This window comes from Notolabrus celidotus, chromosome 3 (assembly GCF_009762535.1).
Source record: "Notolabrus celidotus isolate fNotCel1 chromosome 3, fNotCel1.pri, whole genome shotgun sequence".
Lineage (NCBI taxonomy): Eukaryota > Metazoa > Chordata > Actinopteri > Labriformes > Labridae > Notolabrus > Notolabrus celidotus.
In genome coordinates, this window is record NC_048274.1 from 35,892,105 (window position 1) to 35,918,346 (window position 26,242).

General features: G+C 40.0%; 1 protein-coding gene across 4 annotated transcripts; it reads right to left on the reverse strand.

Moving 5' to 3' along the window:
• Positions 1-5,703: 5,703 nt before the first annotated feature.
• On the reverse strand, positions 5,704-24,945 carry LOC117809972 (adhesion G-protein coupled receptor G2-like). Of its 4 annotated transcripts, XM_034679484.1 has the most exons (14): positions 24,860-24,945; positions 23,652-24,538; positions 23,473-23,548; positions 23,117-23,258; positions 22,214-22,333; positions 20,823-20,936; positions 20,658-20,703; positions 15,781-15,875; positions 15,580-15,695; positions 14,135-14,403; positions 13,647-13,743; positions 11,905-12,034; positions 6,360-6,516; positions 5,704-6,003 (listed from the first exon to the last, which is right to left on the reverse strand). In XM_034679484.1, exons 2-14 carry the CDS (start codon positions 24,535-24,537, stop codon positions 5,909-5,911), a joined length of 2,343 nt encoding a protein of 780 aa, XP_034535375.1. In that variant the 5' UTR covers position 24,538; positions 24,860-24,945; the 3' UTR covers positions 5,704-5,908. The 4 variants fall into 4 exon arrangements, with proteins under 4 accessions (XP_034535375.1, XP_034535378.1, XP_034535377.1 ...); XM_034679487.1 differs by having other exon boundaries at positions 23,473-24,538; positions 24,860-24,943; XM_034679486.1 differs by lacking the exon at positions 24,860-24,945 and having other exon boundaries at positions 23,652-24,543.
• Positions 24,946-26,242: the final 1,297 nt, after the last annotated feature.

Here is a 26,242-nt window from a genome sequence, read left to right on the forward strand (position 1 = left end):
ATGATGAGTTGTCACATAATGGGAGGCTCAGAGTCCAAAACAGTACAGCTTGTGTGGGATCTATGGGAGGCGTTTGTTTTATGCAAAAACGTTTTATTAGTGCAACCAAACCAAATCAGTCTTTCAATAGGATCACGTCATCATGTACAGTAACCTTATCGTCTGGAAAAACAGTGATGGTGATAAATGTTCCAGCTGTATATCACTTCATCATGATACATTTAGAGATGTGTCACTTTTAAGTAAACTGGTAATAGTTAAAAAATGTCACTAGGTTAAAATAATGTATGCAGACACATGAAAAACACCTGTGTGTACTCTGTAGATGTGAGCCTTCTAAATCTCACAAGCTGTGTTGTTATTTGGAAACATAATTAATATATTTTGTAAGGCAGAGTGCAGTTGGTGTAGAGGATTTTTATTAATCTAAAGTCACTCTGGCATCTCGTCATTGATCTTTATATTTTCCCTCTAAACTTGCACTCCTTGGAGTGGACTTGGACACTGATCCAGTTGGTGGATATGTATCACTAATGTGTGTTGACACCAGACGTCATCAAATTACAAGGCTTTGCCACTCTCCCTTTGGGTGTCATTCAGAGCATAAGGTGACACATAAGAGTGCCACATGTGGTTGACGTCCAATAGTCTGATTGATTAGTTATAGGCAGCCAAAAATTAAGGCATGCTCAGGGTTAGAACCTACCTTGTGTGGTAAAATAATAAAACAATGTTGGCTTCTGGCTTCACAATGGACTTAAACCCGATTCTTGAGCGAAGCTGTCCACAGTAAGAATCAAATCTGGTTGAAAACATTATGAAATCTGTCTGAACATCTAAGACCACATGTCAACCATTTTTCAACCAGCAGCTAAAATTGTGTTATAACATCAGCATGTCAGAAAGCAGATTTTTTGTTTTATTATTACATATATTGGTTAATAGAGGGATGAAAGGAGGATTGACAAGTACTGTAAAATCAAAAAATTGCACTAGTATATGGAATAGTCTTTTTTTAGGGGACAAGGTTAATCGTGTTCCTGCATGAAGACCCCCACTGTGTACGGCAATGTGCAGTTCCCATGCATATTTGTAGCTCTCTCGAGTACCACCTGTTATCGCCACCCTGCCAGATACCTGTATAGTTGTTGAAATAAACCTATGGCCATGATGATAATTGTGACGAATGGATAGATCCACCTCTTGCCAACCTCTCTGCTGGTCACTTGTTATCTTAGACTGAGGAGTCATTTCAATCAAACCAGCACCCCACAGGGTTTATTGATGTACTAGTATATCACTATTTCTTTAAATGCATGAATATAACCTGTGAGGAAGAGAGGTGGTGCTGCTATGGTCTGCCTCCAACATGCTTTGTACTTTTACAAGTGATCACTTGGTTCATTGAGAGCCATATTCTGGGTAAAATAATAATAATAATAATACATTTTATTTATATATCGCTTTTCAAAAACTCAAAGACACTGTACAATTGTTAAAATCAATACAAGCAAAAAAACAAATAACACAGATCAAACAAAACAACAGTACAATCACAAATGAAAAGCTAACTTAAAAAGGTGAGTTTTTAAAAAGAGATTTGAAAGCTGAAGGGTCAGAGCAGTTTTGGACATGGGAGGGGAGTGAGTTCCAGAGGGTGGGGGCGGCTACTGAAAAGGCTCTGTCCCCCCAGGTTCGGTGCTTGGTTCTGTGAGGTGGGGACAGGAGGTTGGCATGTGAGGAGCGCAGGTTACGGGAAGGAGTGTGATGGTGGAGGAGGTCAGTGAGGTAGGAAGGGGCCTGGTGGTGGAGGAGGTCAGTGAGGTAGGAAGGGGCCTGGTGGTGGAGGAGGTCAGTGAGGTAGGAAGGGGCCTGGTGGTGGAGGAGGTCAGTGAGGTAGGAGGGGGCCTGGTGGTGGAGGAGGTCAGTGAGGTAGGAAGGGGCCTGGTGGTGGAGGAGGTCAGTGAGGTAGGAAGGGGCCTGGTGGTGGAGGAGGTCAGTGAGGTAGGAGGGGGCCTGGTGGTGGAGGAGGTCAGTGAGGTAGGAAGGGGCCTGGTGGTGGAGGAGGTCAGTGAGGTAGGAGGGGGCCTGGTGGTGGAGGAGGTCAGTGAGGTAGGAAGGGGCCTGGTGGGGGAGGAGGTCAGTGAGGTAGGAGGGGGCCTGGTGGTGGAGGAGGTCAGTGAGGTAGGAGGGGGCCTGGTGGTGGAGGAGGTCAGTGAGGTAGGAAGGGGCCTGGTGGTGGAGGAGGTCAGTGAGGTAGGAAGGGGCCTGGTGGTGGAGGAGGTCAGTGAGGTAGGAAGGGGCCTGGTGGTGGAGGAGGTCAGTGAGGTAGGAAGGGGCCTGGTGGTGGAGGAGGTCAGTGAGGTAGGAAGGGGCCTGGTGGTGGAGGAGGTCAGTGAGGTAGGAAGGGGCCTGGTGGTGGAGGAGGTCAGTGAGGTAGGAAGGGGCCTGGTGGTGGAGGAGGTCAGTGAGGTAGGAAGGGGCCTGGTGGTGGAGGAGGTCAGTGAGGAAGGAGGGGGCCTGGTGGTGGAGGAGGTCAGTGAGGTAGGAAGGGGCCTGGTGGTGGAGGAGGTCAGTGAGGTAGGAAGGGGCCTGGTGGTGGAGGAGGTCAGTGAGGTAGGAAGGGGCCTGGTGGTGGAGGAGGTCAGTGAGGTAGGAAGGGGCCTGGTGGTGAAGGAGGTCAGTGAGGTAGGAAGGGGCCTGGTGGTGGAGGAGGTCAGTGAGGTAGGAAGGGGCCTGGTGGTGGAGGAGGTCAGTGAGGTAGGAGGGGGTCTGGTGGTGGAGGAGGTCAGTGAGGTAGGAAGGGGCCTGGTGGTGGAGGAGGTCAGTGAGGTAGGAAGGGGCCTGGTGGTGGAGGAGGTCAGTGAGGTAGGAAGGGGCCTGGTGGTGGAGGAGGTCAGTGAGGTAGGAAGGGGCCTGGTGGTGAAGGAGGTCAGTGAGGTAGGAAGGGGCCTGGTGGTGGAGGAGGTCAGTGAGGTAGGAAGGGGCCTGGTGGTGGAGGAGGTCAGTGAGGTAGGAGGGGGTCTGGTGGTGGAGGAGGTCAGTGAGGTAGGAAGGGGCCTGGTGGTGGAGGAGGTCAGTGAGGTAGGAAGGGGCCTGGTAGTGGAGGGCTTTGTGGGTGAGGAGGAGGATTTTAAACTGTATGCGGTAGGGGACGGGGCCAATGAAGATGTTGGAGGACGGGGATGATGTGGTCACGGGAGCGGGTGCAGGTGAGGAGGCGTGCAGCAGAGTTTTGAATGTATTTCAGTGTACTGAGGACTTTGGATGATGTGCCGTACAGGATGCTATTACATTAATCTAAACAGGATGTGATGAATGCGTGGATAAGGGTTTCTGTGGCAGAGAAAGAGAGGAATGGAAGGAGGCGGGCTTTGTTTCGGAGGTGGAAGAAGGCCGTTTTAGTGAGCTGGGTGACGTAGTGTTGAAAAGAAAGGTTGCTGTCAAAAATGATTCCAAGGTTACTGATGTGAGGTGCAGGAGATAGAGCAGAGTTATTTAAAATGAGAGTGAGATTTGGAATGGGATTTGTGAGGGACTTGGGGCCGATGATTATGAGGTCGGATTTGTCGTAGTTCAGTGAAAGGAAGTTGGTGTGCATCCATGTTTTTATTTCAGAGAGGCAGTTAAATATAGAGCTGGATGTCATTAGCGTAGCAGTGAAAATGAAGGCCATGTTGACGGATGATGTTACCAAGGGGGAGCAAGTAAATGATGAACAGGAGGGGACCAAGCACCAAACCCTGGGGGATGCCTTGAACCAGAGGAGCAATGTTAGAGGTGCAGTTGTTGGTGTAAATTAACTGTTGACGGTCAGTGAGGTAAGATTTCAGCCAGGAGAGTGCAGTTCCAGTGATGTTGATGGTGTGCTCTAGGCGGGAGAGAAGAATAGTGTGGTTTATTGTGTCAAATGCAGCAGTGAGATCGAGGAGGATGTGGATGTTGAGGTGGCCAGAATCGGAGGACAGGAAAAGGTCATTTGTGATTAAATAACAAAACATAAAAAATACCTACAGTATATCTGTAAGATAAACTGCATACAGTATATGGGTCTGCGTATCGGATGCAGATCACTTTTTGAATGACTTCAAAGGTATTAAAGGTGCACCTTACTCACTGAATTTTACAGAGGTCTTTGTAAAGATGTAATGTGACTTTATATAACTTATATTCAGCTTTGTGTCTCAGCGTGAAAACCCTTTCTTGGTAATTCACCTCTTGTTACATTTTGAGTTTCTTCCTCCAAGTGTGAAATATTGGCCTTTAATTAATCTATCTATTTTTTCCACATTTAAACAACTTTTTGAATAAACGTAGACCGGCCATCTAGGTTCATTCTTTAAGTAATTTATTTTGTGATGGTCCAAACTGCGTGGGTCATCAGAGCCCTACTTTAACAGACTACTTTAACAGAATACAACAAAATATAAGTAACAATTTTTAAATCATTATCATGTCTAAATAAATATTTGGTGTAAAATGATTGATTGATAAAGCAAGTAGCTGTTTATTAAGTTGGATAATTAATGGTGAACCTTTTGTTCTAGTGGGGGGAAACTCTTCAGGGTAAGACAAGACCTTTCAGGGTCCTCCTCACAAGTTCTAGCAGAAACTGCTCACCCTACATTATCCCTTTGCGTATTCATGTTTTGCTTTGCCTTTCTGTGTGGAGTTTGCATGTCCTCTCCAAAAAACATGCTCTTCAGGTTGATTGGTGACTCTAAATTGCCCGTAGATGTGAGTGTGTGCGTGAATGTTTTCTACTTTGATGGACTGGTGGCCAGCGTGTGTCCCGCCTCTCACCCAATGACAGCTGGAATCATAGACTGTATATATAATGGCCAGCGTCGCTCCGCCTTTTCTCATTATGCGGTTTTCAAGCCAAAATATCCTGTTCCAGAACACTTCTACAGCGTAGTGTCCCGAGGACCTACAGAGTTTCTCTCTACAGCAGCTGTCAATCAAAGTAAAGCCGGATTTAAAACCCTGTTTTTTAACCTCTAATAACTAACGAAAAAGAAACTTTTCAGAAAAAAGAGGACTTGAACACAAAACAGTCAAATAATAACTACATATCACCACAGCATACGGATGTGAGAAACATTTGTACGACATGTATTTCTTCTTTAAATACTTTCATTCAAATGAATGGGGGAGACAGAGTTTTTGACCTATACTACAGCCAGCCACTAGGGGGAGCAGTTTTTGTGACAGCCTCACTTCAAGCCAAGCGAGATGACATCCATTTTATATACAGTCTATCGCTGGGTTAGGCTACATCCTCCCACAACGCTAAGCTAATGATAAGCTCTAAGATAATGGATGGCTCCCTGACCCTGACTAAAGCAAACGCCTTCTAAATATTCTAAAAAAAAGAAGTTGTATTATGACAGACATAGAGAAAAGCTTTGTTTTCATTCAAGTGTAAAATTGCACTAGTCACAAATTCTTTAGTTGATTATTTCTTCCTTTTAAAAATCAGCTTTAATAACGTAAAACATTCCACAACATGTTGTTGCTGAATAGGCAAAAGAGGGTTTAAACCTGTATCAAGCAGTGATCCCCAAAAATCTTTGACTTTCTCAAAAGATGTTTCAGTTTTTAAGTGCAGGTTTGAGATGAACAGAAGACTATTGAAAATATCACTAAAACAGTGTTATTAACATAATATGTCACAGATAGTCACAACATCAGTCAGCTACATCAGTTTGCACAAGTCGGCTTTAGCTAGCATGTCTACTTTATTTGGGTTGGCTACACAAAACATCATAATCCATGGTAAAACAAAATAATAACAACAAACTTTACACTAGGCTAGTTTTTTTTTTCTTTTGATAAATACTTCACCACACGCGTGCACACAGACACAAACTGAAACAGTCTTCGTCTTGGCATTATGGGTTTGGAGTTAGCTGTTGGTGCTTTGTGTTTTAAAGCTCATCATAGCAGTAGAGTTTCTAATTTTTCTCAAAGACATCAAGAATCGCAGGAAGATGAAGAAACCTGCATGAAAGGAGAGGAAAGAGATATTAAAGAGAAACTGGTGGGGAAGTTCACACCAGTCATGCAAATGTCCCTGACCACAAAATGTTACTTGTGCTGTCAGGCCAATATGTAGGTTACATAAAAGTGCTCATTTTGACGATTCTTCATTTGTATGTAGTATAATTTGCCTCTATCCCTCTGAGGTGCAAAGAACTAACTTTGCATTTTCAAGAAGTACAGCTTTTATGGAAATATGCACACAATGCCCCACTTGTGTTCTACACATAAACCTTAATATTTGCATGCTCCCCAGACCTAATTTGCTGCAACATTATCAAGATAGAGATGAACATGAGGAACCAGGGTGTGCAGACCTTGCAGTGAGTTCAGGATGCAGAAGGCATAGTGTCCAGGAACAGTCAGGTAACCAAAAGAGAAGAAGACCAGCCCCCAGGGGATGCCAAGAAGAACGGTGACTCCCAGCAGGGTGCATATGTCTTGCTTCGCTCTGTCACGGTCGATGTATTCAGACTGACATGCAAAAGAGGGCAGTCATGTTAGAAACATTATTACATCACAGGCAACCAAAAAAAAGGGAAAACAATTTAAGTGACAAATTGTGTGTAGTCATGCAGATTAAACACCAACACAGCTTTGAGAACAAATCGCTCTAAACTTAACACTTTAATTTATGCCATTTAAGCCAAACATTAGCATTTCTCCGTCAGCATTCTTATCAGATGCAGAGAGTAGCAGCAGCACATGTGTGAGGCCCACTTCCTGTGAGTCTCCTGTTCACATGTTGTTCTCAGTCAGCCTGTCCTGTTACAATGCCAAACTCAACCGTGTTGTGGTTTGTGGTTGCTTTTGTGTCTGTGTTCTTCAGTTGGGTCTGCATCTCTTTCACACAGCTTCAGGGATGATTTTAGGATCTGACTTTTAGGGGTGCACAGCTTCTTTAAAATTGTGATATGGAGAGCTCCTCGCAAGTGTTCGGTCCTACCACTAAACCACTGATTTCACTGAACAAAGAAAAATATGATCCTGTGACATTTCTATTCACAACAACGACACTAAATAACCTGAGTTTTACACCACTACATGTTTAAGAAAATGAAAGATGGAATACGTTGTTTTTGAGGTATGTCATTCATAGGTACTGTACTGTACTGTTGTTATTGCTGGTGTGATCATTAATTATTCGGGCAGGAGGAGGTTTGGGAGAATCTGCAGTGGAGTCATTGAAACATGAATGCATCATTTACTATAACACATATAACTTTGTAATGTAATGTACTCATTGCTCAACAAATACTCCTTTTTATTATCTTTTAACACTTAAAAAACATTTCTCTAAAGTTAAAAAATCAACAGCAAAAAATTATCTCACCATAAACAACCTTAAGCATCCTGACCTGTCATTTCATATTTTGTGTTTACTAGTGATGTGCAAATGAAGCTTCGCAAACCACTAGTTGTATTTTTTTACTCCTGTAGATGGCGCTCTTGGTTTAAAAATAAAGGCTCAATGAATGGCAACTCAGTGTGCTTTCAACCCTTTGTTGAACAGAGAGCGCCATCTAGAGGAGTCAAAAAGTGATTCGCGAAGCCTCATTTGCCCATCGCTAGTGTTTACCTACCTATAACATACCAGGTATTTTGTCCATAAACTTGTCAGCTAACCCATTAACTGTTGAAGGAGTCACACATCCCTGAGCTCTATCAATACTAAACAGGATGCTACATTAAAATGAGTCATAACTTATTCAAGCCCAAGTCAGAGGATTGCACCTGAATGAGGTAGGCATATCAGATGCAGAAGTGTGTAAAATGTTAAATATTTAATACTTCCATGTTGTAGTTGCTAGCTGCCCCTCTGAATGCAACTGTATTGTTGATAGACTAAACTAAATTCGAATGAAAAATCTGGTTGAGCACTCGACCCTTTCCTTATTTTTACAGGGGTGCTGAGATTATGTATGTTTTAGTACACTGCAAAAAGCCAGCCTTCAAAAACATTAACATGAACAAATATATAAAAATTGGGGTATATTACTTAAACTAAGCAAAATTATCGGCCAACAGAACAAGAAAATTTGGCTCGTCAAGACTTTCAAAACAAGTAAAAATATCTAACCTCAATAGACACAGAAATACCTTAAGACAGGGGTGTCAAACATGCGGCCCACGGGCCAAAACCAGCCCGCCAGAGGTTCCAATCCGGCCCGCGGAATAACTTTGCAAAATGAAAGGGTTACATAGAAGACATTAAGACTAAAATTTTTCAATAAAAGTAACTGCGATTTCAGATTTGTCCTCTAGGGGTCGCACTAAATCATATTGTTGACGGAGCGCACATGAAAGGCACTTTTTTTTCCTGGGACTTTGTTCTTAAAGTGAGGAAATAGATTAGGCTACTTGCTGTTTGCATAATCCGGTTGAGATTCATAAAGACTTTTTAGAGCACTATAAGATGATCCACTAAATAGTCAACTTTACCTTCTTCATTATTATAATCTATCTTTTCTTTTGCAGTAAACATTACATTCGGTGTCAGGTGAATGGGTAACCTGTGTGTTTGGTGTGTTCGCAGCAGGTTTCAGGGCTTAAAGAGTTTGTAGAAATATAGTTCGTTAAATGTGAACATTTTCAGAATGTGCTTGTACTTTTTTGCACTAAAACAAAGGGAAAATTTAGAGTTGTCATTATTTATAGGTTGTTATATTCTGATTTTACTGGTCCGGCCCACTTTAGATCAACTTGGGCTGTATGTGGCCCCTGAACTGAAATGAGTTTGACACCCCTGCCTTAAGATGTGTGTATTTTCAATAATAACAAGTGCATTATTCTTCATAGAAATAAAAAAAATTAGACTTCTTTTCTCAATATGTTGAAAAATATTCTTAAATTAAGTAAATGCTACTGCCATTATCTATTTATTTTATTTTATTTTAGGGGGGGGGGGCACTTTTACACCTTTTATTTGTAGAGGAAAGGACAGTGGATAGTGCAGGAAGGTGGGAGAGAGTGGGGAAATGACATGCGGGAAAGATACCACAGGCTGGATTTGAACCCGGGCCAACCTTTTTATTTACAGTCTATGGGGCCAACCACTCAATTGGTGAGCAACTTAACCATTAGGCTAAGTCCACACCCTAGTGCCATCAACTTGACATAATGACATGCACAAGGCCTTACATTTCTTGAAACAAACAAAGTTATACTAAAATCTAATTTACTTTTCTTGATGGACAGACAAAAGTTAAGAATATATTTCTCATTATGTAGGATCATTTTCTGCCTTGTCATTTGGAAGAACTTATCTGAATGTAATTATTTCTGTTTGAAACGGTTTGAAATGTTAAATGTTTAAACATGAAGTGTCAGTTTACAGTACTGTGCCAACTGTACTGATATATAGTAGTACATATTTTCTATTGTTTCATTGAAAATAAAACAGTGGATAACATTTGGCTGTCATTTGTTTTAATTGTGTGAAGAGATTTGTGTCAAAGTCATGATTTCTTATTTCATGCTTGAAATAAGAAATGATGTCAGTTTTATCCTTGTGAGTGTTGATGAAACAGCTTTGTAACAGTTGATATTCTAGTTTCAAGCATGTATTACTCAATAAGTCATAAAATCTCAGTAACAAGCTGTAATATCTTACTAAGATCATTTAGGACTAAAACACTCAAAACAAGTGAAACACTCTCACATAAAAACTGCTTAGTGAGAAAAACGATCTTATTAGGAAAAAGATAAGCACATTTTACCCTTATCTGAGATATTCAATCTTACTTAGATTTCACTTTTTGCAGTGTAGTCAGTCCCTCCAGGAAGTTGCGATTTTTTCGCGGCCTTGCAATTTTATACAATCACCGCAACTTTCCTGCAAATTTGACCAATTATCTTAATCTCAGCCCCTGTACGTCATCGGTTTTGTCATCAATTTTACTTCATTGGAACCAATCGGCAAACTCCGGTCTCAAACGATAAAGCCAATGCGGAAGTGCTATAAACTGCAATACATCGAAAATCCGCTTCAGGCTGGCTGCAGGAACACCGTAAACCACACTCATATGAATGGTAAAAAGACGATCTTTTTAGCATTAATAAACATGTTTACAGCCTGGTTCAAACACCGGCTTGGCCCTACAAAGCTAATCTCTCTAATGTCACACACTGTACGGGGGTGAATTTTTTTCTAACGTGACGGTTCAGAAGATATTAAGATTACGAGTTTTGCCCAAATAAGGATATGACTGACGTGACTCCCGGTCGGGAACACACAGCCATTGGCTAAGAGGCTCACACTACGTCACACTCTGCCTAGTTGAGTTCCGCATTACCAATATGGCTGCTGTCGATTTGCTTCAAAACAGCTCTCAGGAACAGATGGGTGACGTCACAGATACTACGTCCATATTTTAGACAGTCTATGGTTGGAACATAAACGTAAGTCCTCATTTAATCGGCACTTTTCAACAACAAAACACGCACGGGGAGCGGGTGAAGAGATAGGACAGCAGGCAGGACAAGTGACGATGACAACGTTGCTATTTATAGATACTAGAGTAATTATTTGAGGGCCTCAGTGTTCGCTTGGTCACCTACCTGCAGCAGGTGTGCCTTATGGACCAGCTTTCCTCACCTCCATGCATCTGTCTCATCTTCATTGATGATTTTTACCTCCCGGTGTGCGTTAGTGACAAACACACAACCGGGGGACGTCTGTTTACTATTTGAGGTTTGACGTTTTTGCCGCTATTACCGTAAATAGGCGTCTACAGCTTGATTTAATCCAGTTTGGTGAAACATCAGACACATTCAGTAAGGTTTGATCAACTCATAGTCCTCAAAGATTCAGATTCGTTTCAGAGTGCCGTGAACTGACTGTCTGTGCCTCTGTCACTGCGAGGTGCATTCAGGGACCGTCGTAAATGTGCAATACAGTCCTTTCATGGCAATTTTCTAAGAATCAAGAGACTCAAAATACAGTCACAGTGGCCACATCAAGAATGTTTTCTAAAAACAACTGTAATTTAGCGTATTTACTTGCCCCTGAGATGTTATTGGGGGAAAAAAGAAAAAAAAATCGCAACTTTCAGCGCAATTTTTTCAAAAAGCTGTCGTAAATTCAGACTTTTTGGGCCGCAACAATCACAAAAAAATCCCGCGAAATCCTGGAGGGACTGTGTAGTGAGTGGCGGTGCTTCAGTCTATGCTCAGCTCCTTGTGTGTTTTAACATCCCTCGCTATTTCTGCAAAGTTTTCCTCCTTTTGTCTTCTTCTCTCTGCTAGGGACTGGTCAGCCATCAATCACCGATCTAAAGTTTTGAGACTATTGACAATGTCCTCCATGCTGTTTACCGATGCTATTGGAAACCCACATTTTTGCCACACTGTCAACAGGAAGAGGTGAAAACTTGGGCCTTACAAATGTCCTGGACACCTAACAGCAGATTGATTGCATGAGTTCTAGTTGTTCCTGAGAATACTTGTGCTATTTAGGTTGAATTACTGTTACTGTTGTATTGGTGTTTTGACCATTCAGAATCAAGTTTAAATTAACTAGGTGATAAGACAGCCAGGTAATCCATGTCATTCATCATTCTTGCATCTAATTGCCAGCCGGACCTTGAACAGCACATAGGCCTTGTTATTCAGCTATGTGTAGGCTCCACTGGTATCCCTGAAATATCACCCATCACCCCAAATGGACAAATCCATGAGTCATGATCATCAGCGGTTCATGTGGCAAACAATCCTTCAGTTCACTTTTTGGGTTTAGGTGTTTCATGGGCTATACAGTAGTGACAGCAACACATTATATAGTAGCATCAAACTTGTGCTTTTAACATCACACGACATGACAGACAAGACGAGAAGAGTTCAAAAACTGCAGATGGCTCAAACCTGTTTTTTTTTACGGAGACTCACAAGACGTCTGATCGTCACTCCTAACATGATCAGGTTAAAGCAGAACACCAAGCTGAACATCCCCACTGTGGTCACCATCTTCACCGTGTCATTGACTATGTAGCATCTACAGAGAGAGGGAGACAGACAGGGACTTAATCTCACACCCTACGAAATCAAATACAGTGTCCAAGGAGCCAGTCTGGACTTCATGTTAGTCAATACGAGGCTTTATATAAGAGGTTTTCTTGCTGTATAGAGAGGATGCAAGTACGTGCTACCACCACTAGAGGGAAAAATAATTCATCCATTATCATTGACTTGGTGCTACAAAAAGCTGTCTCTTAAATGTGGTACGCAACAGAGCTGCATTTCTGTTGTGTATAAGGGAGCTGTAGAAAAATGGTGAAAAAAAAAGGCCAACGCAGGGTTTATTATAATAATCAGAACAAAAAGAAGTTGAATGCTGGGTGGCAGCCATTACAACATGAGCAGGAAAAAAATTCAGCAAGAATCATGTGAAAACTGAGGGATGCTGAATCTAAGTTTATCCAGAGACACTGTAGAGGTTAAAGATAATGTAAAGAAGACATTATTTAAATCTTTGTAAGGTTCATGGGTTATCACGCCTGGTGGTGAAATCATTTATTTTGACACCTTGCACAGTCCTGTAAAGACTTCACAGCTCTTTTCATACAACAAAGACTTATACTAAACATTTCATACGATAGGTTTTTCACAGCCAGAGTACTACTTGATCTATGTATAACTACATTATATCTATTTATTACTCTGTTTTAGTGTTTTACTCTGATGCACCAGTTTTCACATAAGCACCCCTAAAATTGTCCTGAATTTTTCAGGAGCTCTGACCCTGAATCTTTACAAAGTTGTTTGTTCACACATGCCCCCACAGTGTAAAGTCTTTCCTGTTCAGACCAGGGGAGTTTGGAGGGGGGCAGGTGAACCACAGTTCCAATTGGAGTCTTGATTGGAATAAAAGGGTTGCGTATTTATTTTTTTTCTGATTAAAAAATCTAAGTATTCATCATTCTATTGGCAGATGACTGTACGTACTCGTTTCTAATCTGTTATGATTTAAGTTCACACAAGAACATCTTAAAGCAACATGAACCTGGTCGTATAATGGAGTAAAGTTTATTTTGAACATTTTGAAACACATAAACATTGTTAGTCACCTTGATGGAAAAAAACTCTGGGTAAAGTGGAGTTAACATTTTGGCTGTGTGCATTTACACATGCAGCCCATCTGAAAAAAAACTTAAAGTTTTCAGGAGTTTTGTCATTTCCTCGTCGTTTAAGCAGAAATTTAAATTCCAACTAGCCGACTCAACATATATAGAGGTTTAACTTCATATCACTCAGACATACCAATGGTACTGAATTTTGTAGCCGGGGGTTAAGATTAGGGTTGTTAAAATACTCCTTTTGGCATTCTAAGATCTTGTATTTTTCATTGGAAACAGACATTTTTGGGGGCTTTTCAACACTTGGCTGCAAAGTGTAACATAATTTCTGCCTTCATCTGGTTGGTCTGGTCTTTAGAGTCTCTATGTAGTCAAATATCCCAGGTATTTCCCATCCCATGATTCCCTGTGAGTTTGTGATGCAGTTCTAAAAGCATTCAAACACACAGAAACACTAACACGCATTAAACACTTGCAATGTAGAGTATCAAGGTTGTCAAGCTTGCATTTTTATTCCTGGTTATTTCTTACATTTCAGTGCTGTTTGGGTTCTTGGAGTCCAGTGGGGATATACCATACGCGTCTCTGTCTATAATGATCACCAGGGACACAATGACTACAGGGACACCTGAAACACAAAATCAAAGTTCACTGCAGAGTTTCTGAGCTGAAGCTGACAACACTTCAAGTTGTTTTTGTCTCTGGATACACTTGATTTAATGTAAGTCACATTCATCCACCACGATACATCTTCATTCAAGACATTACAAGCAAAAATATACCTCCTTTATTGCATTTAAAAAGTACAATAAACAAGTTCTTGTTTAGTTTCTTAAATAATATATTGTGGCAATGGCAGCTATTTGTCAGACCTTTTTTTTTTCCTGGAATGTCTTAAAATAAGATACAGTTCAGACCTCTCAGATGACTGTGGCTTATATGAGGTGTAATGATATATTTTGACTTGAAACTAGACAAATATACTTCCAAAGATTGGAGGTTTTGCAGACTCTACTCACCCCATCCCACCAGGCTGAGTTTGAGCAGGTATCTCCTGATGTAGATGTTGAAGACTCTGACCAACAGGAGGTAGAGGTGAAACCCCTCCAGAGCCATCCAGCTGAATGTAGCCAGCAGTGAGTAGTGAAGGGCAAGGGCAAAGTAAAGACAAAGACCAGAGTGGGCTAGTGCTGCCACTGTGTGGCTGGGGAGGAAGTGCACGTTGAGGAGGATCAGAGAAATGGCCAGGTTAATGTGGACCTTCATGGAGACGTCTGCTCTGACTTTTCTGATGGACAGAGAAGAATTTATTTTAAAGCTCCTATAAAGAGTTATTAGTTGGTATAATTACATGGACTGGTTTCATCCTCATGCCTCTATGAGACCTACATCAGAAAACCAATGCATGAAGAAGTTGAATATTTCTATAGAGATATTTGATTTGTCTGTAACCTCTGTCTCGAGGTCAGAGTCAGACAAAGAGATTAACAGCATGCTGCAGAAACCTAATATATATATATATATATATATATATATATATGTATGTATGTATGTATGTATGTATGTATGTATGTATGTATGTATGTATGTATGTATGTATGTATGTATGTGTATATATATATATATATATATATATATATATATATATATATATATATTGACAAAATCAACAAAGAGATAAAAGCACCACTTTGTCCACAGGGGGCACCAAAATCTGCACAGATGGAAAGATCCTCACATGAGCTTTAAGTTCTAGTTAAAGGCTCTGTGAGGTGTTTCAGTGTGTTGATTTTGTGACCCTCTAAGACAAAAAAATGTAGCATGTCCAGGTTGAATACTGCATTTCCCATGAGCACCATCAGCCACTGATGAAGAGGTATCTCTTGACAAAGCTAGCATTTGTTTGAGCTGAAAATCAGCACAATCTACTTATTCCAACCCTTTTAATACTTTTCAGAGCCTGCTTATTTCTAGATTTAACCATCTCATTTTAAGATTTCTTGTTAAATAAAATGAACTTGCTGCATGGACAGATCATTTCACTAGTTTTGAGAAATTTTCACCTTGAATTAAGTTTGTCATCCTATATTTAAGCTACCCTTTTTTGCAGTGTATAATCTCATTTTACTCAGGTCATGAAGAGGCATCAATATAAGAGTGACTCTACATCAAAATCACTGAAAAACATTGACTTAAATTATGTGCAGATTTTGTGATCATGGTATAAATGAAGTCATACAAGATCATTTTGTGGACAGCAGGACAGAAAAAGTCTGATAAGAAAAAAACAAGTAATGGGAAAAAAGGAAACTCTGGAGAGAGAATGTTAAAATTCTGAGAAGAATAAGAGCTGAAGAAATGAACCATAACCAAAAAGAGGAAGGACAAACTGACGGTAAGAAAGGATGACAAGAGGACAAGAGAAGTTGAGAGCAGAGTTACCTAGAAGAGAAGATAGAAATACCTGTTAATGATGAAAAGCAGAACTGTGATGACCAGGACGAAAAGAGACAGACTGCAGCCAATCAGAGTGATGTATGACAGAATCTCCTGATGCTCGACTGGGAGGTCAGCTGACACCTGGGGAGAGAGTACAATGCTTATAAATCGGATACTTTTGTACATGGTATTTGCATTAGGTGTAGTCAATCTTGTTTTTCCCTACCAGGAGCACAGCAAAGTATGTGAGGTGATCACAGGAGCAGATGACCTGACTCTGACCAGGCCTCCACAGGGTGGTGCAGCCATCCTCACTAAAATCTGGGAAATCAAACAAACTGATTATTTAAAAGTAGGAATCCTTCACAACTCCTTTTCATTACATCTTCTGTTTCCCACACATAGTCAATATCATGCATGTGGGTTGAGTATATTTTCGGCTGCTTAAGTATAATCCAGAGACTTGCTCTGCAGGTAATCAGAGAGAGAGAGAGGTCCACCCATTATGTCCTTCCTGCTAATGCAATGATTGAAGTGTGACATCTCATATTAAAGGGTAACTGAACCCCTGAGTTTCCAAGGATTTGCCTTTATAACATCAATGTATCAACCATGGACTGTATAAATAATGGACGTAGTATCTGTGACGTCACCCATCTGTTTCTGAAGCGCTGTTTTGAGGCCAATCGTTGGCGGGAGCAATATTGCTGCTGTCGAGCGATTGTGACGTAAAGACGCGGGCTTTGAGCCTCCTAGCAAACAGCTACAGTGTTCCCGCCTGTCAATCAAGTCAGCTGTGCCTCTCATAATGGAAAAATCGTAATCTCAATATCTTAGAAATTGCTGCGTTATGAATTCAATTCACCCCCCTCACAGTGTGTGCCGATCGAGAAATGAGCTATCCAGACTACACTCATCTTTTGTACCAGGCTGTAAACATGTTAATTTCTGCTGTAAAGATCAGCTTTTTTGGATGGGTGTGTAAGTGGTTTCCTGTACTTCCGGAGCCAACCTCAAGTGGACACTCGATGAACTGCAGTTTTTAACATTTCCGCACTGGCTTCAATTCTCACGGCCGGAGGTTGCCGCTTGGTATCCACATTGATGGTGCTGGGGGGGACACACCCACTCATTTCCTCGTGGTACCACCATCAGCTGCAACATTACTTTATAGTCCAACTCATACATTCTTTGCACCACACACACAAACACACACAAACATCAGGGGAGTGGAGGCCACTAACACAACTTGAGCCCAGATTGCTTTCCTAAAAACCTCAAATCTTTTTGACTATAAGCTTTTTTCAGAGCGACACACAATCAGAGAGTTATCAGCAACATGATCACAGAGAGGCAGAGCTATAAACAGCCTGGGAAGTGAAAGTTGACCTAAAGCTGACCTACAACTTAACTAGCTTTAATTGGAGAGATCTCACAACCAAAATACTGCCTGATACTGCAAACTATCTTCTACCCCTAAAACAATCTATGCTAACAGTACAGTCCAATTACTAATGACTACATTTACAGTTAGAATCTCTTGACACATCACTCAGTTTGCCGAGTCAGGTGGTGAAGGTTTTAAAGGGTTTGGCGATGAAAGTTGACACCACATACAGTATGTCAACTACCTCTGGATCAGCCAATACAAAAACTTCATTGCAGTAGCCTGGTTTCATTCTGTAGAGGGCAGTCACTACACTTATTGTAACACTACAAAATGACCATATATAGAGACTTTCAACATGGTTTGGGCATTTAGTTACTCTTTAAATATGAACCTTAAATATGAACCTTTTCATAGTTCCTTTCAAAGTTACGTGCAGCTGATGGCTGCCGAAGTCAATCTGCACCATCTTAGTTTTGGGGTGTTGCAAAACACATCGTTATCAAGGCTTGTCCTCATGCAGATCACCTGTTGTGATAATGTAATATTTACACTGCAAAAACTCAAAATCTTACCAAGTGAAATTGTCTCATTTTTAGTCAAAATGTCTTCTCCCACTTGATTTAAGATACATTTACTGAACAAGTAACATTTGAGCAAGATAGAGGGACTTGTTTTAAGACAATGCATCTTAGATATCTTGTTAAGTCAAACAATCTTGAAATGATTTGTTTTGAGTTGTAATTTAGAAGAAACAAGGTTTATTTTACATTTCAGACATTTTTCAAGCTGAGATCTTATTTGTAGAAGACGGATAATCTTGATTTAAGACAAACCCTTTACTTGATTTAAGTAAATGCATGTTATTGCAGAATCTATCAGAAAACAGCTCCATTGATGAAAGAAAGAAAGAAAGAAAGAAAGAAAGAAAGAAAGAAAGAAAAGTTGTTGTTTTTAAGGGTGGGTTACAGTTTTCAGGAACTGTTTCTTCTAAATCAGATAAAATATACATCCTCAAACTACATGCACACAATGAAACACCTACTTTAGAGCATAGCTGGCTTATCCTAAAAATCAACATGACTGAATATTAGTATATCCAGCTCACTATGAGAAGACATTATATCTCAAAATGCTCAAATTAAACTTTGTCATCTTATTTCAAGTACAAGATGGTCTTAAACCTAGAGAAGTGCTGCTATAATACAACTCAAATTAAGGTGAATATATCTCAAATGAAGAAGTTGACATGAAATGTATTAGTGCAGAAATATTTTTTTGAGTAAAAAATACTAATTGTTATCATTCCTGTCTTATTCTGAGACACTGAGCTTTAAAATACTGGTAAAATATTGCTCAAAATAAGTTTTCCCTACTAATTTTAAGGTCACAGTTTTCTAAATATTACGTCTTATTTTAAGAAATCTTACCAAGGAAATTTTCACTTTTTCTATAGGCAGATTTATTTTTGCTTATTTTAAGGTAAAAGTAGCTTTTTTTCTTGTTTTTGGAGGGGCATTTTTTCCAGTGTAAGGATTAAAAAAAATGTTTAAAAAATTGTTTGCAAAACGTAGTGAAACCTCATTATGTGCTTGTGCGATGCAGAGGAGGAGGAGAAGACACTAAGGTTTAAATTACTGGTTAAATTTTGCTTAAAATAAGTTTTCCCTGCAAATTTTAAGATCACAGTTTTCTAAATATTACATCTTATTTTAAGAAATCTTACCAAGCAAATTTTCACTTGTTCTATTGGCAGTTTTTTTTTTTGCTTATTTCAAGGTAAAAGTACCTTGAAATAAGTTTTTTTCCCTTGTTTTTGGAGGGGAATTTCTCGAGTGTAATGAAAGATTTACACATGATTTGTATATGATCATATCTGGGTGTGCTGATGATGAATATTGTCAAACGATCACAGGAAAAGGAGGAGGTGGAGGAAAGCACTTTGTTGTGTGTGTAAAGAGAGGAAATGGGTTGGTGTGTGTGTGTGTGTATGTGTGTGTGTGTGTTTGTGTGTGTGTGTGTGTGTGTGTGTGTTTGTGTGTGTGTGTGTGAGAGAGAGAGAAAGATAGAGTTGAGGGAAATATAAGCACAGAAAATAAATTAAAGCCGCAAGCAGCGATGAACGGGCCCTCGCACGCGAGCCGCCGCCTACTATGCGAGCCGCCACATGTAAATCACCGCCTGATATTTGCCACCACATGATGCCAAAGCAAGATCTGAGAGTATATACTGCCTTAGGTGGTGCAAATGTTCCAAGTTTTTGGCAGATTGCCAAGAAAAGCTCCAAACTTGACAGAGTGCCACGCCCACAATTTTAGAACAGACATTTTCTGAACAGAATTCCTTTAACAATTATTTAATCGTCAATATGTCTGCTATAGAATGTGCCTTGTTTGGACTGAATCGGAGAAAAACTGTAGGAGGAGATCGGAAAAGTATGCACCCTTATTTGGGCGTCATTCTTCACATTCAAAGCTGTATGTGCGTTTGATGCCCCGCCTCAACGCCTGCCACGCCCACATTTTTTGTCTGATCAAAATTCAAGGTGTCTACTATAGGTTGCCCTTGGTTTGGACTGAATCGGAGAAAAGCTCTCGGAGTTAATAGCGTTTGTATGCACCCTTATTTTGACGCCATTTTTCATGTTTAAAGCTAGGTGGCGCTCTTCCTGTTGAGTTTGGGATATGGGTGCAAGAGGCTTTTTTGTGCGTCCTGATGCCATGAATATGTGTAAAATTTTTCAAGCATGTAGCTCAAAATAACCCCTATGGGGAGGGGTTTTTGAAAACTGTAGGGGGCGCTAGTGAGCACATTTTTTTCAACTTTTTTTGCGAAACCCATAAAATAGCGCAATTTTTCCCAGCACTGACGAGTGTGTTGGATGAGGTGAAATTACGTGCATTTTAAAGTCACAAAAATCAATTTTCCGACGTTTTTTTTTTATGCCCCGCCCCAAAGTCTGCCACGCCCACAACTTTCGTCTAAACGGAATGCCTTTAATTTGTATTAATCGTCAATGTGTTTACTATAGAATGTGCCTAGTTTGGACTGAATCGGAGAAAAGCTCTAGGAGAAATGAGCAGAAGTATGCACCCTTGCACGGACCCATTTTGGCCCATTTTTTCATGTTCAAAGCTAGGTGGCGCTCTTCCTGTTGAGTTTTGAATATGGGTGCCGCTGACTTTTTTGTGCGTCCTGGTGCCATAAATATGTGTAAGATTTTTCATGCATGTAGCTCAAAAAACTCGATGCGTAGGGTGTTATTTTTACCTCTAGGGGGCGCTACAGAATTTTTTTTTGCAAGACCTGTAATAACTTGCAATTTTCACCAGGCCCGATGAGTGTGCAAAAATACTCGCGCTTTCATTAACGTTCAGGGGATCCAAAACTGCAATCTCCTATAATATGAAACCCTTAGGGTTACAATAGGGCCTTCGCCACCATCGGTGCTCGGGCCCTAATTATCATAAAAAAACGGAACAAATTAGACTTGTTTGTGAACACACACTAATTAGAGAACAAAGCACAGTAAATATAGAAATGTTAAGGTGTTTTGATTATTTTAAGAACGCCTCCCCTGCCACAGGTAAACCTTTCTGTGACAAACACTGAATTCACTTTTCACTTTGTTTAAACCACCAACCAAATTGTGATCTCTATTAAACAAACATTATAATGAGCTCTCATGTGTGTTGTGTTGCTGTGTTGTTACTCACTGTATGTTGAAAAATCTAAGAATCTACAGCTGGGCTTCTGGTTGTCCTGTTGAACAACAATAAACAATGTCAGATTAGGTTTATAGTGTAGGTTTAGTGTATAACTCTACAAGATTGAAGAGGTAAAGGGGTTGAGAGTGATCTTTGAAGTGAAGTTGTAGTTACATTTATTTCCATGGTGAGATTTATTGTGATATTGACTCGTTGCTGTAATCCAGAAATATTCTTCCCCCGCACGCTCAAGCCAACCAGTCTGTCCTCATATAAAATATCTGAGGTCTATAAGACAACATACAGGCAATCAGTTAGTTTGGCAGTTCAATCAGGAGACATAGGAGGCACTGCAACTGTCAGCTGTTTGCAGTCTATAGAAAAACTGTTATACACCAACAATGGGAACCTACGTGAGAATGTTTCTCATCATGTTTTCATGCCACTACAGAGAACAATGGGACAGATATAGGAGCAACTACCTCTTATTCAGAAAGAACGTACAGTTGATTCTAAAACAGCATGCTGCACCATTGCATTTGAGGATATTGTGTGAAAAGGGCTGTTCCTCTTTTGTGAAAGATTCCTGTCAGTGCAAGTGTTGAACATTTGTACAAAAGAAACGCTATATGTTTGTTATGAGGGTAAGGAGGATGGAATTGAAGTTGTTTCCAGCAGTTGTTAAAAATCTAATCTATACAAAGACAAATGTGAATGTGTTTTATTTTAATGATGTTGTTGTTTTGTTTTGGGGGTTTTTTTGGATGGAAAAATGCACCCAGGGTTCAGTAATCCCTGAAGTCAAACTGACCTCCAAAGGGCTCAAGGGTCATATTTATTGTCATCTCACATTGTGTCTTTGTAGAACTTTTTAGTATCTTTTTTTCCCTTATTTTCCTTGTATTTCTTGTGTTGCATCTGTTTCAGACTTTTGCACAGGTTTTTAAATTTACCTCCAGGTTAGATTACTGTATTCCCTTTTATCAGGCTGCCCTAACAAGTCTCTAAAGACTCTTCAGCTAGTTCAAAACGCTGCAGCTCGAGTACTGACTAGAACTAGGAAAAGAGAGCACATCTCTCCAGTGTTAGCTTCTCTACACTAGAATTTAAAATGCTTCTTCTGACTTACAAAGCTCTTAATAATCTGCAGCTAAATACTGCAAAGTGCAATGCTCATGGTGGATTGAGGTGGGGTAAGACTGAGTCTTATCCTGTCTTGGTGTTTGACATAGAGTGGTCTAGACCTCCTATGTTTGTAAAAGTCTTGAGATAACGTTTGTTGTGATTTGGCGCTATACAAATAAAGGTTGATTGATTGATTGATTGATTGATTGATTGATTGATTGATTGATTGATTAAATTTGCAGCATGTTTCTGCATTAAGTGTCATAGGCCCTTGCCCTTGTCAATTACTGTACATCCCAAACCCATAAAACAGTTTGTATGATGGCTGTCGTAAACAGCTCGTTAAAAATGTAACTTCGTAAAATGAAATGCTAGGTCTGTTTGACCAACCTACTTTTAAATGACTGCGCTGAACACTGGAATAAAGTGTGATATCTGACCTTGTTTGTTCCAGACCAGGTAAGCATGCAGAACACGATTGTGTTGTTTGATCCAGCACCTATCTCACTCGGCAGGCAAACACTCACTTTGCTGTTGGTGAGAGTCTTCTCTGATGTTGCCTAAAGGTACAGAGCAAAAACAGGATTGAAGGGCACTTTTGCTTTGGCTGTTCTGGTAATCAATAAACACACAGCGTTCAGTGGATATCAGACTCGATATAAAATATAGAATAGCTTCTGGTATTAAATAGTAGTTATTAATAATAATAACTAGCTTCAGACTAATTCAAGGGAATTAATATTTCATGGAGCATTTCATCCTAGACATGTAAGCATGCTGACAGGTGATACTTAGCACCAATAATAACTACAGCTATGGCTAATGTCAGCATATTCTACATAACTAACTAAAAGTTTGACCTGATTTTGGTGCCAGAGGGAAAGTAAGAGAAACACAAAGGTTATTACAGTCAGAATAAAAATGTGTGGGCCAAACAGCTGTTGAGACATTTTTCTCTAGTGGAAATTTAGGGGAGGACCAAAACCTGGGATAGATCATCTGCAAACAGTTGTTCAACAAGAACCTGTCAAGATTTTTGTACCATCTTTGACATGCTAATGGAAGCAGAGAAAATGTCATGGAACTGTTTATGTCGTTAAATTCACATTTACTTTTCTCCCTCAATGTTTGGTTTAAATTGCGAGGCAGTCTATTTGGCAGTCGTCAAGACATTTCAGCTAAAACTAAACAAATGACATATTTCAGGCTCTACAGAACTAACCAACAAAGATTAATTAAGGTGCTGCATTCAGGAGTGTTGCAGACGATGTCCACATTGCGAGCCAAAGATGTATCAAGTTGCAAAATAACTTTGAGTGACCCCAAAGAATGGAAACCCTTACCTCATTTTCACTCGCATAGATTTCAAGGCCTGCAAAGGGGCCTTTAGGTTTGTACAGCAACGCCACCAAAGTGTTGGTAGACATGGATGTCGTCTCATTCACCTCTGTGTCCTCCAGAACCTGTTTAAGGCTCTTCATGGCTCTTAATAAAAAGCACAACAAATATTATTGTTATTATTGTTTTGTGATTCAGTACTTCCTGCATCTGATTTTAGCGTAATGATTTTGTAAATTGCTCAGTGTCTTGGTTTTTGATTTTTCCATAATAACATTTAATCAATAATTCCTAAAACACACAAACACAAAAATCCCAGAAGTTTAAAATAAACTGGAAGATGTTGAAGTAAAATCTTTACTGAAAAGTTTCTTCACGGCTTCCTTTTTTCAAGACGTTGTCTACGTCCTGCATACAAAATCTGGCATCTGAGACCCCTGAGAAGCGTACAGATTTATATTTTTGATGAGTTACAGATTTTTTAAATAAACATATAAAACACATTTCCTTCAAACCATAATAAATATTAAAACATCTCACCTGCTGCCTTTTTCTTTCCACATCGAATTGGAGGATTACCTGGATTGTCATGTTTATGGGGTGAACCTTTATTTTCATGATGACCCGGAGGTGTGTTTTCTTTCGAACCCATACCTTGATTACCACCCATATTTAAACCATTAGAATGGTCCGAATGAGAACTTTGATTTTTATTCTGATTTGAACCTTGATCATGACCTGACTGGCTTTCTTTATTTTTATCTAAACTCTGATTTTGATTTTGACCTGTTCTATGACCCTGGCCCTCTCCTGATCCTTTATGTCCATCTCCACCTGCTTTTTGCATCGCATCTTGACCTGAACCTTGACTATGATCTTCACTTGAACCATGATTCTCCCTTGATTCTTGACTTCGAGCCTGCCTTTTAGATTGATCCTTAGCTGAACCTTGATTTTGAACTTCACTTGAACCTTGACTATGATCTTCATTCGAACCATGATTCTCCCTTGATTCTTGACTTTGAGCCTGCCTTTCAGATTGATCCTTAGCTGAACCTTGATTTTGAACTTCACTTGAACCTTGACTATGATCTTCACTCGAACCATGATTCTCCCTTGATTCTTGACTTCGAGCCTGCCTTTTAGATTGATCCTTAGCTGAACCTTGATTTTGAACTTCACTTGAACCTTGACTATGATCTTCACTCGAACCATGATTCTCCCCTGATTCTTGACTTCGAGCATGCCTTTTATTTTGATTATGAGCTAAATCTTGATTTCGATCTTGACCTGAACCCTGATTTTTATCCTGATCTGGCCTCTTACATGGATTCTTGCCTACACCTTTGTTTTGATCAGGATGTTTGCAGGTGACGTTAAGAGACACCAAAGACAGGACCAGCCAAAAGAGGAGCCACCTCTCCATCCTGTTAAGTGAGGGGGATTCATTTAGAACAAATACCTAACATTATTTCATTAAAAGGCATATATCATAATATGAATGCCAAAAAAAGCACATATTAAAGTAAGGCATGTCCTTATCAAACCTGCTACACAGACAGAGGAAACTAACAGCACAATTATCACACTACATTTAGTTACTAGGTTACATGAACAAGGATGGTTACACAAGTCTGTTTCATACACGTCATAAAATAACAAATGTGTTGTATTTATCCCTAGACCTGGCTGAGCATCAATAATTATTTAACAAGTTTTGACCTGAAGAGAATCAAATGGTGTCCTACCTGTTGAAGTGACTGAGTTCTTGTGGACAGTATTTGATCTGATGAGAACAGAGTACAACTGATGTGACAACAGGAAAACAGAGAGTGGGGAAACAAGTTCAACTGAAAAAGCGTTTTGGGAGTTATAGAGAACCAAATGAGCATGCAAAAAGGTTATTGAGACAAAAGAGGAAGCTGCAAGGGACAGCAATCTAAAAGTTTCTTCTGAAGCAACAGTGAATGTGGGTCAATGTGAAAAAATGATCAAAGTTATTCCCAGATTACAAAACAAAAGAGAGTACATGCTCCTCCTACTTACAAGTTGAAAAAGACAACTAGTTATGTTAAGCAGCAAGTGACTCCAGAAAAGAACATTTGTCAATTCACTGTACATCACTGAAGTCTTATGTCACTACTTCCACCAGCAGATGGTGGTAAAACATCAGAAAACCTTAAAACCAATTCAAAAGTTCAATTTAAGCTTGTATTCGGGTATTTCTATATGATTTAAATTTGGCCCTTTTAAACTTTTAAGTTACAACTGAAGAACATGTTTTACTAAATCCTACATTTTCACATTATTAAATACGTCATGTCATATCAACCTGCTTAATGATCTCAAGACACTCTTGAATGAACTGAGTACTGAGCATCTGGACACATCTGCAGAGGACTGCAAGATGAGAAGTGCACTATGATGTGTTTCAAAATAACTGATAAGGCACATTGTCCATTTGCTGATTGCACACAGGACACAGGGTCGGACAGCACTGCTGACTTTGAAAAATAATTTATGTGAATGTAAAGCAAATATTCAGTTTTTAGGCTTGTCGTCACTGGACTTGATTTTGGGCTGTCTAAATAGAAAAGGTCCAGTATGCAGTACCGCCACACCACACCACATTTTTAACCCTTTTGCGTACCAGGACTTTTTCAGGGTATACAGGATGTCTTACCCATAGACTGTATAAAATATGGACGTAGTATCTGTGACGTCACCCATCTGTTCCTGAGAGCTGTTTTGAAGCAAATCGACGGCAGCAGCCATATTGGTAATGCGGAACTCAACTAGGCAGAGTGTGACGTAGTGTGAGCCTCTTAACCAATGGCTGTGTGTTCCCGACCGGGAGTCACGTCAGTCATGTCCTTATTTGGGCAAAACTCGTAATCTTAATATCTTCTGAACCGTCACGTTAGAAAAAAATTCACCCCCCGTACAGTGTGTGCCATTAGAGAGATTAGCTTTGTAGGGCCAAGACGTTTTTTGAACCAGGCTGTAAACATAATAACAATAATAATAATAATAAATTGTATTTAAAGGCGCCTTTCTCGGCACTCAAGGACACCGCACAGATAGAAATATATATATACACGAATTCACATTAAAGGAAACAAAATCAGAGT

Coding starts and splice junctions, on each gene's coding strand:
- LOC117809972 (XM_034679484.1), bottom strand. CDS start 24,537: ATGGAGAGGTGGCTCCTCTTTTGGCTGGTCCTGTCTTTGGTGTCTCTT. Junction 23,259..23,472: donor AGCCGTGAAGAAACTTTTCA/GTAAAGATTTTA, acceptor CTTTTTATTAAG/AGCCATGAAGAGCCTTAAAC. Junction 15,696..15,780: donor CATACTTTGCTGTGCTCCTG/GTAGGGAAAAAC, acceptor CTCTCTCCCCAG/GTGTCAGCTGACCTCCCAGT.